The 12,240-nt window shown below is 35.5% G+C and overlaps 1 protein-coding gene across 4 annotated transcripts in view; it reads left to right on the top strand.

Annotated features, from left to right (window-relative positions):
• FXR1 (FMR1 autosomal homolog 1) overlaps window positions 1-12,240 on the top strand; it is a 64,721-nt gene that overhangs the window by 20,751 nt on the left and 31,730 nt on the right. For all 4 annotated transcript variants that reach the window (XM_082838994.1, XM_082838991.1, XM_082838992.1 and 1 more), the window contains exons 4-8: window positions 7,870-7,941; window positions 8,359-8,507; window positions 8,738-8,831; window positions 9,278-9,394; window positions 10,708-10,878. In XM_082838994.1, the coding sequence (XP_082695120.1) occupies window positions 7,870-7,941; window positions 8,359-8,507; window positions 8,738-8,831; window positions 9,278-9,394; window positions 10,708-10,878 (603 nt within the window). The remainder of the gene's footprint in view (window positions 1-7,869; window positions 7,942-8,358; window positions 8,508-8,737; window positions 8,832-9,277; window positions 9,395-10,707; window positions 10,879-12,240) is intronic.

Here is a 12,240-nt window from a genome sequence, read left to right as displayed (position 1 = left end):
TAAGTTACAAAAATTGGGAATACATTTTATTTGTGATTTTTGTAGTCAGTTAATTAAGATACCATAGACATTTTCAAGTCTGCACATACAGATTTAACCTCATTTTTTCTCACCACCCCATGATACCTCTCCGTATAGGTGTATCATAATTAGAAGTTGTTGAAATTATTGAAAGTTGTTTTTTGCTTTTACCACCGCCCCCCAAAAAAAGCAAGAGTTAATGTCCTTATGTAAATCATTTTCTGTTAGTATAAATCTTGGTGGTTCAATTGCTGAATCAAAGGCATGTATATTGAAAATTTTGATAATAGCAAAATATACCATTTTGTCCTCCCAAAATGCTTTTTGAATGACCACTTCATAGTTTTGCTAATACATTAAGGTGTTTGTTTCCTCATAGATTGACTGGCTGGATTATTATTAATCTCATCTGTAAGTTTTCATAAACATGATAGAAGGAAGCTGTTGTCTTCTCTGTTTTCTGAACCTTGATTACTAGTGATATGGAGTGTCTTTTAAATTAGTTTATTGGCTGTTAGCCCCTTGTTCTGTTTATTATCTATTTTATTTTTTGCCCATGTAGTTTTTGATGTTGGAAATGTGTACATTTTATGGGTAAGTTCCTGTTACATATTGTGTTTTCTCCCAGGCATTCTTTAAAAAGCTGTGCTTTAGTGGCTTTTGCCATTAAGAATTTATATTTTTACTTATTCAGATCTGCCAATTTTCCCAGATTCAGATCTGCCAGTTTTCCCAGTGTGGCCTCCAAGATAACCCATTTTAGTACTTCTACAGAGATGCCCCCCCTTTTTTAAAGAGTATTTAGGTTTTTAATATAACTTGATTCTTTTTAGGGTAATTTATTGCATAGTATATTGATTTTTTTTAATTAAGTCATTGGCTACTGTTCTTTTTGCTAGTCGTAAATACTATAATAGCAGTGATAACAGCTGACACTAACCCATATAATATATATATAACTAACTGGCTTTTTAAACACATTCTATCAGTTTGACATAATAGTCTCTTGAGGGCCTCTTCTAAACTCTATGACTACTTTAATTAACCTTTCCAAGGTTCATGTAGCCTGAAGGTTAGGAAGTTGAATAACCAGTGTAAGTTTTTGTCCTGAATGTTATTCTTTCTAATATGTCATGCTGTATTACAGGGTGTTGTCAATTTTGTGCCACATTCCCAACTCTTGTTCTTTTGCAACTTCTAGGAACCCTTCCTCTTTGAAGAATGGAAAGGTGACTATGATTTGGCCATTAGTAATTGATTTAGAACAGAAATGATCCAGAAGGGAGCTTTTCATTAAGCTGTCCAGGCATTTATCTAAAGCTCAGCCATACAACAGAAGACCTAAATAGACATTTTTCCAGAAGACATACAGATGGCCAACGTACAGATGTTCAACATGTCTAATTATTAGAGAAATGCAAATCAAAACTACAATGAGATACCACCTCACACCAGTCAGAATGGCCATTATCAAAAAGTCTACAAATAATAAATGCTAGAGAGGGTGTGGAGAAAAGGAACCCTCCTACACTGTTGGTGGGAATGTAAATTGGTGCAGCCACTATGGAAAACAGTATAGAGGCTCCTTTAAAAACTAAAAATAGAATTACCATATGATCCAACAATCCCATTCCTGGGCATATATCTGGAGAAAACTGATTTGAAAAGATATAGGCACCCCAGTGTTCACAGCAGCACTATTTACAATAGCCAAGACGTGGAAGCAACCTAAATGTCCATTGGCAGATGAGTAGATAAAGAAGATATGGTGTGCACACACACACACACACACACACACACACACACACACACACAATGGGATATTACTAAGCCATAAAAAAGAATGAAAGAATGCTATTTGCAGCAACATGGATGGAGCTAGAGATAATCATACTGAGTGAAGTAAGCCAAAGACAAATGTTTTATGATATGACTTATTTTTTTAATATTTTGGCTGTGCCAGGTGGCATGTGGGATCTTAGTTCCCCGACCAGGGATTGAACCCATGCCCTCTGAATTGGAAATGTGGAGTCTTAACCACTGGACCGCCAGGAAGTCCCCATATGATCTCACTTATATGTGGAATCTAAAATATGACATAAGTGAACTTATTTACTAAACAGACTCACAGACATACAAAACAAAGTTGGGTTACCAAAGGGGAAGGGGTGGGGGATAAATTAGGAATTTGGGATTAACAGATACACACTACTATATATAAAATAAACAACAAGGACTTACTGTATAGCACAGAACTATATTCAATATTTTGTAATAGCCTATAATGGAAAAGAATCTGAAAAAGAACATATACACATATATATATGTATATATACACACACAGAGATATACACATATATATATACAAAACTGAATCACTTTGCTGTATACCTGAAACTAACATAATATTGTAAGTCAGCTATGCTTCTATTAAAAAATAATAACTAAAAAATTCAGCCATATGAACTTCCCATTCTTGTAGGTCAGGTATGGTTAAATATTGGCGATTTCACATGGCTTACTCTAAAATTTTATTACTTTACAAACATGTTTGGCTACTTCAGGCTTGCCCTTTCCAGCCAATTTATGAGACTTAGATGAAATTATAAAACATAAATTAGAGTCTGGTAGTGACCTCAAGAAGACATTATATGGCTTATAATAGAAAGTTGGTTTTGAAAAGTCTAAGACTCAAAGGTTTATTTTTAAACCTAATTGGTGGCTTTGTGTTGATAAAAACTGGCATATATTTTCAAATCTTTAAAGTATTTAATATAATTAATTTTTTTTGATAAGTGTCTGCTTAATAGTTGATTTTGTTAACTAAAGATTGCTAAGAAAATTGGTAATTCCCTGGTGGTCCAGTGGTTAAGACTCTGTGCTTTCACTGCTGAGGGCCTGGGTTCGATCTCTGGTCAGGGAAATAAGATCCCACAGGCTAGCTGTGTGGCATGACCAAAAAAGAAAGATTGCTAAGAAAATAATTCTCAGCTTGTAAAGTTGGAGATGATGGGAAAATGAAGAGTTCTTTAGATTCTCTTAAGCTGGATATATAGTATAATGTTCTGGGATATTGGAAGGGCAGTAGAAAGAGTTTTTACCCAGTGATTTCACATGTGAGGTGCCTTATTTTTTATTATAAGATGCCTACCTTATTCAGCAAGTTAGTAACACACACAAACGTGTTACATAGGAAGCCTGATATCTCAAGCTAATAGATAATTTTATAAGACTTTTTACGTTTTTCCTCTTGGGCTTAACATATTTGATATATAAAAACTTTTTTTTTGAATTGTGAAGTCTTCTGGTTGAAATACGGATAGGCAAGTTTTTGTTCTTGTGACATACGCCTTTTCTTCCATCTTTTATGGCAGATAGACATTATGGTTCTACATCTTTATAATTTAGTTATAATCTTGGGATAGGTCCCTTGAGAGAAATTTAATAAAGGGATTAAGAATAATTTGATGTAGAACACTCCCTTACCTGACAATTTCTTTTTTTAATTTGGCCATGCCGCATGGCATGCAGGATCTTAGTTCCCTGACCAGGGATCAAACCCGAGTCCCCCTGCAGTGGAAGCACAGGGTCTTAAACCACTGGACTGCCAGGGAAGCCCCCTTACCGTACAGTTTTTTAATTTAGTATTTTACTTATAAGATAAATACAATATGTATGTATAATTTACATCTTACCTTTAAAAATGTATCAGTTTGATTCTTGCAACCAGTCTGAAAATTTTAGCTGTCTGTAGTTAGTCTTTCTCATAATACGAAGTCAGCATTGTTAGTCTTAGTGCTTGGGAATGCTCATACGTTAAAGAATAGGTGAACATATTCTTTATTACTTGTATCTTTTTCTTTTGGGGAATGGGCAGTTTCCAAGACTTATGAAACCCATTTGTTAAAGTATCAGCCACAAATACTAATGAGATAATAACTGTTGTGTAAGTAGATAAATCACATTAGTGTTTTCTAGATGTTAAGCTTGCTTTCCTAATGTACATTTTCTATTTCTTCATAGATTGTAATGAGATAAAATAGATATGAATAGTACTCAATAAATGTCTTTCATGTAGTTGTAAAACAGGTCATTATGATTAAGCATTCAGTTTAATGCTTAACATTATTTAGAATTAGGTAAAAACTGGTAGAAATTGTCTACTGGTGGTGTTCACATTATTTCTATTTGGTTATAACTTTGAAAGGCATCGTTGAACATTATTAACTTGAATGAAAAGCTGATAACATTAGGATCCAGACTGGAATTCCATTTAAGTCATAATTTGGTTGTGTGCTGGAATTTGGAGGCCAGTAAGGTTTGACTTGGATTCATTTGGTAGAAAGAATACTGAAATAGGCTTTTGGAATTTAATTCTTCCATGAAACTGTAGCCTTCTTCAATCTGGGTACTGTTGTGTTTTTAGGTCTCTCATGGGCACTCCTTAGTCTTTTTTTAAAGCTCTTTCTTGGATTTGAAGAAACTTAGAATGTTAGAGAAATGAGGGCCATTGCCTTAGAGTGTGAATTGCTTTCTTGGAATAGTTTGGGGATTTAAGTGAATTGAAATCTGAAGTAAAGGAATTTCTGTGAGGTGCTTTTACTCCAATGATGTAGTCATAAATAAATTCAGTAATCTACATCTTGGACGTAGTATGCTAGGGCGCGGTTTTAACACTTGGTTATTAAAACGACTTTTTATTGTGTTGAGTACACTGTTCACTTTGTAAAGGATGTTATTTGACCCACAACACAAAAGTGGAGGCAAATTCATAGCATTTTGATTTGAGCCAGGAGCTTAGATTAATTTGGCTTTATGAGAGAGGCTTTGTCTTTCAGGGATCAGTTATTAATGAAGTTTACAGAGATGGATGTAAGTATAAAATGGAATCCAGCATTTTAATGTTCAGTGAGAACTAAAGCTGCAAGACAGTCCACAATGTTTTATTCTTTTTTGTAGGTAAACTTACATAGAAAGCCAGATTCCTAGACGGGTATTCTTTGGTGAAACAGAACAGGTAGTTTAAGACGCATTTTTCAGCATTCAAGCTTGAGGCACCCATCCACTGTAGATCAACAAGAGATATACCAGTCTGTTTAGCTGAACTGCCTTTCTAAGATAGTGCTTGGAAAGGGCACTTTCCTTCTTGTTCTCAGGGTTTTCTTTTTGTTTTTTTAATTCTCAGTATACTAGGGAAAATAGTCAGCACTTACCATTTGAGTCTAATGGGCCATTTTTATTGTTTTTTTATATTTTTAAGTCATTTTACATATAAATTTACAGAAGTAAAAGGATGGTGAAGATAAACATTATTAGATATTTTAATAAGCATTTAAACAAAGAAATCCAAGTTTTTATTTCATGTTTTCCTGGTTTTTGACGATACATGTACCTAAAATGAGCAAAGTTTTCTGAATATTAACTTATTGCTCATCAGCTATCATGCATAAACCCAGAACATACCCATCTTGTAAATGCTGATATCAGATTTAAAGTCCATCTCTGGTATGTTCTAGTTTATCATTTCTTCTGTTTCATCTTACACACTTGAATTATCAGAATGCAGTGGTTTAAGAATACAGTTGACTCTTGAACAACATGGGTTTGAACTGCATGGGTCCATGTATACTCGGATCCCCCCCGTGCGGCTTGTGGAAGTCTTAGTTCCCTGACCAGAGATTGAACCTGGGCCCTCAGCAGTGAAAGTGTAGAGTCTTGACCACTGGACCACCAGGGAATTCCCACTCAGATTATTTTCAATGGAAAGTGCTACAGTACTGCGTGATCAGTGGTTGGTTGAGTTTGCAGATGTGGAACTGCATATACAGAAGGCCGTCTGTGTTACACTCAGCTTTCAACTGCATGGAGGGTTGATACCCTTAACCCCTTTGTTGTTCAAGGGTCGATTGTATTTTGGAACTTCTGATGGCTTCTAATTTTATCGAATAGAATGTTAGCATCTTTGCCCTATAATTACACCACTCTCATATTTAACCAATTGGATTGACTAATGTGCATTTCTTCGTCATCTGTTTCTTTCTAGTCACAGAAGATGGCAGAGTATTTTAGGATGTAGGAAAAATAAGGTTCCTGGATTCTGTCTTAGATTTATGTAAGGGTTCATTGGATGCTTAATAACAATTGCAAGACAGAATGAGTTTTATTCTATTCTAAAAAAAAAAGGTAAAAATTTCTTTTATTTTGGAAGATTTGAAGAAAGGATAGAGTCAAGAAATAGTTAGATTTACTCATATAAGAAATGCAGAAGCTAAAATTGAGTTCACTGGAGCTTCATTGGTATATAGGCGCTTTTTTTCCCTCAGCTTTTCTCTAATCATGGTATGCAGTAAAGTTGATCATGAAGTTTTGGCTTATTTATTTTTAGTTCCAGTATTCCACCACTTCGAAGATTACTCATTATCATCTTGATAGAAGCTTCAGGCTTTCCAAAACTGTTTGCCTATCAGTAGTTGTTTACATAATTTCACAAATGGCTGTTAACATGTATTGATTGGTAGATTTCTCTGTCCACCTGTGTAGGGGCAACCTTAGTTTAATCAAGATTTTTGTGAGTGTTTCTTAGTCATCTCTTCCCAGCCCCCCCCCCCACTTTCTCATGTATTGAAAATATATCAAACAAACTGCTGTGTCGTAAGAAATAACTCTAATTCTCAATGGAAACTTTTCTAATGTATTATATTTCAAAATACTTGATAATTATAGAATACGTAAGATACAGGGTTTGTTTTGCATAGGAGGTTTTGTAAGGTATGTACTCTGCTAGATGGACTAAATGTGTGTATAATTTTTTTGTTAGACTTTTAGTACATTTAAGTTCCTCAGCAAGGGATTTAAATGTCATACCTTGAAGGAATTTTAAAATAGGAAGAAATCTTAAAAACTTTCTAAAAACAGTTCTTAATTTCAGCATTTTATAAATACTGATAACAGATTTAAAATACATCTTATTAAGGTTCTAGCTTATCCTTACTTCTGATACTTGAATCATCAGAATGCCATGCTCGAAGATGAACAGTGCTGACAGAAACGGAAAGACCTATGTTTTACACTATATAAAACTGTCTTGTAAGAAGCATTTCTTTAAAATAATACTTATTGGGACTTCCCTGGTGGCACAGTGGTTAAGAATCCGCCTGCCAATGCAGAGGACACGGGTTCCATCCCTGGTCCAGGAAGATCCCACATGCTACGGAGCAACTAAGCCCGTGCGCCACAACTACTGAGCCTGCGCTCTAGAGCCCGCGAGCCACAGCTACCAAGCCTCCGCGCCTAGAGCCCGTGCTCCGCAGCAAGAGAAGCCATTGCAATGAGAAGCCTGCGTACCGCAATGAAGAGTAGCTCCTGCTCGCCACAACTACAGAAAGCCTGTGCAGCAACGAAGACCCAATGCAGCCAAAATAAATAAATAAATAAATAAATAAATAAATAAATAAATAAATAAATCTCTTTAAAAAATAATAATATTTATGTTTAGTAAACCCTCTTGAATTTGGAATTCGATTTCCAAGGAGCCAAATTGCCCAAAGAGGGTTCAGTTTTATTTTTCAGTAGTAAAATTTAAGCGTATATAACTTTTATTAAATCATGTTTAGTACATCAGTTTCATTTTGTTCACAATATTTTTTTTTGATTAATTTATTTTGGGCTGTGTTGGGTCTTTGTTGCTGTGCGCGGGCTTTCTCTAGTTGCGGTGAGCAGGGGCTATTCTTTGTATTATTCTTCACAATAAAATTTTTGATTCTTGATTTTAATGGAAGTTTGCACTTCATTGTCTATAGTGTTGAAATCTTTTTGGATGAAGGAATAAGGGCATTTTTTTCTTGTCAGGTGTATTCAAGAGCAAATGATCAAGAACCATGTGGATGGTGGTTGGCTAAAGTTCGAATGATGAAAGGAGAAGTAAGTGATGTTGAAACTTGCTTTGTGACTGATTTTCAAGGAAATACCTCCACTCTTGGTTCTGTAAATGTTACTCTAACTCTTAGTTGTTAAAAGCCTACTTCAGAAATAGTTAATCATGCCTTTCAAAAACTCATGAGACCAGTAATTTATATTTGTGTTCTGGATTTGCAAACACCAAAGCTGCTCTCCAGAGGTATAAATAACGCAGGTGTGTGAGGACCACCATAGTTCATGCTTGTAAGAATGTATAATCTAGTTTAGGCAAATCAGATTGATGTAACTAAGCTGTGCTTTAGTATTTGTGCCACAAGGGGGAGGGTCTACTGGTTAAGCTGAGCAAGGTAATTAGAACTTGATTTAAAGCTCATTATTTTTGTTCAGATGGGATTTTTAAAATATTTTGATGTCTTTTAGTTTTATGTCATTGAATATGCTGCTTGTGATGCCACTTACAATGAAATAGTCACATTTGAACGACTTCGGCCTGTCAATCAAAATAAAACTGTCAAAAAAAATACCTTCTTTAAATGCACAGTGGATGTTCCTGAGGATTTGAGAGAGGCGTGAGTAATTTTGTTTACTGTTGAATTGATTTGTGAATCAAGAGGATTTTTCAGTGCTACAAAGAACTTTTTTCCCCCGGACGCCCAGTCAAAAACTGTGATAGAAAATCTTTTTAACAAACAAAAGTTTTAATGGGTGGTGTTAAAATGAAATACTGAGTTTTCATTATAATTGCCTTCTAAATTTAACCTATTATTTAGGTCTTACCCATGAATTACTTTCTCCCTAGGTGTGCTAATGAAAATGCACATAAAGATTTTAAGAAAGCAGTAGGAGCATGCAGAATTTTTTACCATCCAGAAACCACACAGCTAATGATACTGGTAAGGTAACTCCATATTTTAAGGTAGATAATGAATATTGTACAGATTTTATAAATATTTCAAAAGATAAAAGCTAACTTGTTTTATAGTGACCTTATTAAAATACAGTGTGGGAGAAATTTTTTTGCAGTTATAAAGTTAATTTGTAAATTTCTCCTGGAGTAAGGAGGAAAAATCAATATAATATTCTTTACATCATAAAATCCTTAATATATGGGATCCTGGATTCTACCTGCGCCCCCCAATCATAATTTGAAGAGCAGATCTAAGTAATATGGAAATTAAGAAGGCAAAGTAAGATTAACTTGTGGCGAGGGGCGGTGCATGTTAGGTGAGGAGAGAAGTATAGTAGACGAAAATCAAGAGAGGCCTTATGTGGAAGGTTGTGTTTGTATTACCTTGAAAAACGATTTAAGTTTTTGAGTGATTAACTTGTGTGTTTATAGTCTGCCAGTGAAGCAACTGTTAAGAGAGTAAATATTTTGAGTGACATGCATTTGCGAAGTATTCGTACGAAGTTGATGCTTATGTCCAGAAATGAAGAGGCCACTAAGCATTTAGAAGTAAGTGGGTTTACTTGTAAAAGGTTTTTTGCGTGTCCCATTTAGTTTCATGAGTATATTATTCAAGTTCCATGGCTGAAACTACTTGACTGTTAGGTAAGGCAACTTGGGACCTGTTTTATGGCTAATAACTGGAGTCATTGTGTCCTTAGAAGAATTACTTTTTTCTATTACTTTTGTCAAACATAGCCTTTTGTCTGTTAAATTCCTGTTATTTGTTAGAACTTGGATGACAGGTGCCAAAGAGCTTAAAAACTCACTAGGGATTTCCAGTAGAACTTTATTGCTGGTTTTTACTGTCCTGTATCAGTCACAATGCATTTCCTTAGTAACTGGTTCACTATAACAACTCCTGGGTAAGAAGAGAGGAGGATACGTGGCTTATAGTTTTAAAAAAGAGCCTGTCATTGCTTCTCTCCATCCTAAGGTATTCCTGTTTTCTCCTCTTCTTCTCTGCCATACTATTAGGAGATGTGTTCCCCCCACCCCCTCCCACATGCACTTGTGCACACACGCTGTCTTAGAGAAATTGGGGTACGTTTATCTTTAGGATAAGTACACGAATGCCCTTATTACTTTAAAAGTTCCAAACAAGGGATATGTGAATGAGTTTTGAAACATAAATCATCTGAATTGGAGAGCTTCCTGTATCAGTAATTCTGGAAAATTGTTTTAGAATTACTGTTTTCTGTGACCATGATTAAATAGATGGGTCGACCTTTTTTCCCCTTCCATTATATGACCCCAAATGAATTTCCTTTATTCCTTTTTTTCTTAGTTCTTTTTCTTTTTTAAAAAAATTTATAGTGAAATAAACATAAGATTTACCATCCTAACCATTTTTAAGTGTGCAGTTGATAGTGTTGAGAAGTGTATTCACATTGTTGATCAACCGATCTTCAGAACCTTTTCATCTTGCAAAAGTGAAACTCTGTGTCCATTAAACAACTTCCCATTTCCCCTTCCTCCCAGCCCCAGCTCACCACCGTTCTACTTTGTTTCCATAAATTTGAGTACTCTAAATACCTTTCGTAAGTGGAATCATGTAGTATTTGTCTTTTTGTGACTGGCTTATTTCACTAAGCATAATGTCCTCAATGTTCGTCCATGTCATAGCATGTATCAGAATTTCCTTTTTAAGGCTGAATAATTCTGGTTTTACTCACATAATCACATTTTGTTTATCATTCATCATTCAGTGGACAGGTGGGTTGCTTTTTCCTCTTGACTGTTGTGAATAATACTATGAACATGGGTGTACAAAAATTTTTTTTGATCTTTTATAATAAAGTATAATTTGCCTCTTTTACTAGTGCACAAAGCAACTTGCAGCAGCTTTTCATGAGGAATTTGTTGTGAGAGAAGATTTGATGGGCCTGGCAATAGGAACACATGGTAGTAACATACAACAAGCTAGAAAGGTTCCTGGAGTTACAGCTATTGAGCTAGATGAAGATACTGGAACATTTAGAATCTACGGCGAGGTAAGCTGTTTGCCCCCCACCTTGGGTAACTTTCCTATAACATATTACCTATTGTCTGGAATTTCAGTTTCCGAAGGGTGAAACGCTTTAAATTAATCAGCCTGGCAATCGTTGCATGTATGTAGGTGGATTAAAGGTTGTGTTTAATGTGTACTCTTCTCAAAAGTTACTTAATCAACTGCTTCTGAATTTTACTGTTTTATGTGCATTACAGATAATTTATTCAAATATTTTTTGAGTGCTTACTGTCGGGCACTGGCAGTTATAAATAGCATATAATAGAATAGCTTTTGTAGAACTTGAATTTGAATAATATTTTGTCACTGGTTAATTGTGACATCTGTGTGGACAGGAAAATAATTGGAAAAATAAATCAGACTTTTCTTCATTGAGACCATCCTTCACATTAGAGAAAATGAGTTTTTGGGGGGTGATAATTTCAAGTCTTGACTTTTCATTTGAGTCATATAGTAAATCTTACTAGAGGCCTGATTTTTACTTCCGAAACTGTTAGAAGTGGGCAGTATAACAAAGTAATTGAGATGAAAGGCTTTGGAGCCATATCTGCCTGAATTGGAATTTTGTCTCTACCACTTTGAGGGGGCTTGGAGAAAGTTACTCAGCTTCCCTGCGCAATTTTCTGAATTGTAAAATGAGAATATTAATAGTGCTTACCTTACAGTTTATGAGGATTAAATATGGTTTAAAATTTTTTGCTGTGTATAATACAGGGAGCACACAACATACTTGACCTGTGGTTATTAAAGGACAAACATTAGAAGTGGAAGTTAACGGTTACTAGACTATAAATTCCTTTTGGTGAAGACACCCCTGCCCCCATCTTCTGGTCTTTTAAAATCATAACCATTAGCGATTAGGAATTTTAATGATGTTATCAGTAGGTAATTTTTTTTAAAATGCATCTGCAGAAACAACCTTTTAAATCATTTCTTACGTTGAGAATGAAAAAACAATGCAGATAGTACAGACAACATGAACAATTTTTTTTTTTTTTTTTTGCGGTGTGTGGGCCTCTCACTGTTGTGGCCTCTCCCATTGCGGAGCACAGGCTCCGGACGCACAGGCCCAGTGGCCATGGCTCACAGGTCCAGCTGCTCCGCGGCATGTGGGATCCTCCCGGACTGGGGCGCGAACCCGCGCCCCCTACATCAGCAGGCGGACTCTCAACCACTGCGCCACCAGGGAAGCCCTGAACAATTTTTTTTTTTAACATTCACCTGGAGAATTCAGCATAGGAGTGTGGGCCAGATGTATTTAGGATTGGGTTAAATTTGGCTAATGTAAGTAAGTTAAACTCTCTTAATTTTCTCAGGAGCTTAAAAGGGACCTTAGAGATGTCTA

This window comes from Leucopleurus acutus, assembly GCF_964270905.1.
Source record: "Leucopleurus acutus genome assembly, chromosome: 5".
In the NCBI taxonomy this organism is placed as follows: Eukaryota; Metazoa; Chordata; class Mammalia; order Artiodactyla; family Delphinidae; genus Leucopleurus; species Leucopleurus acutus.
Note: the sequence above shows the minus strand (reverse complement) of the source record. Positions and strands in the feature narration are given on the sequence as shown.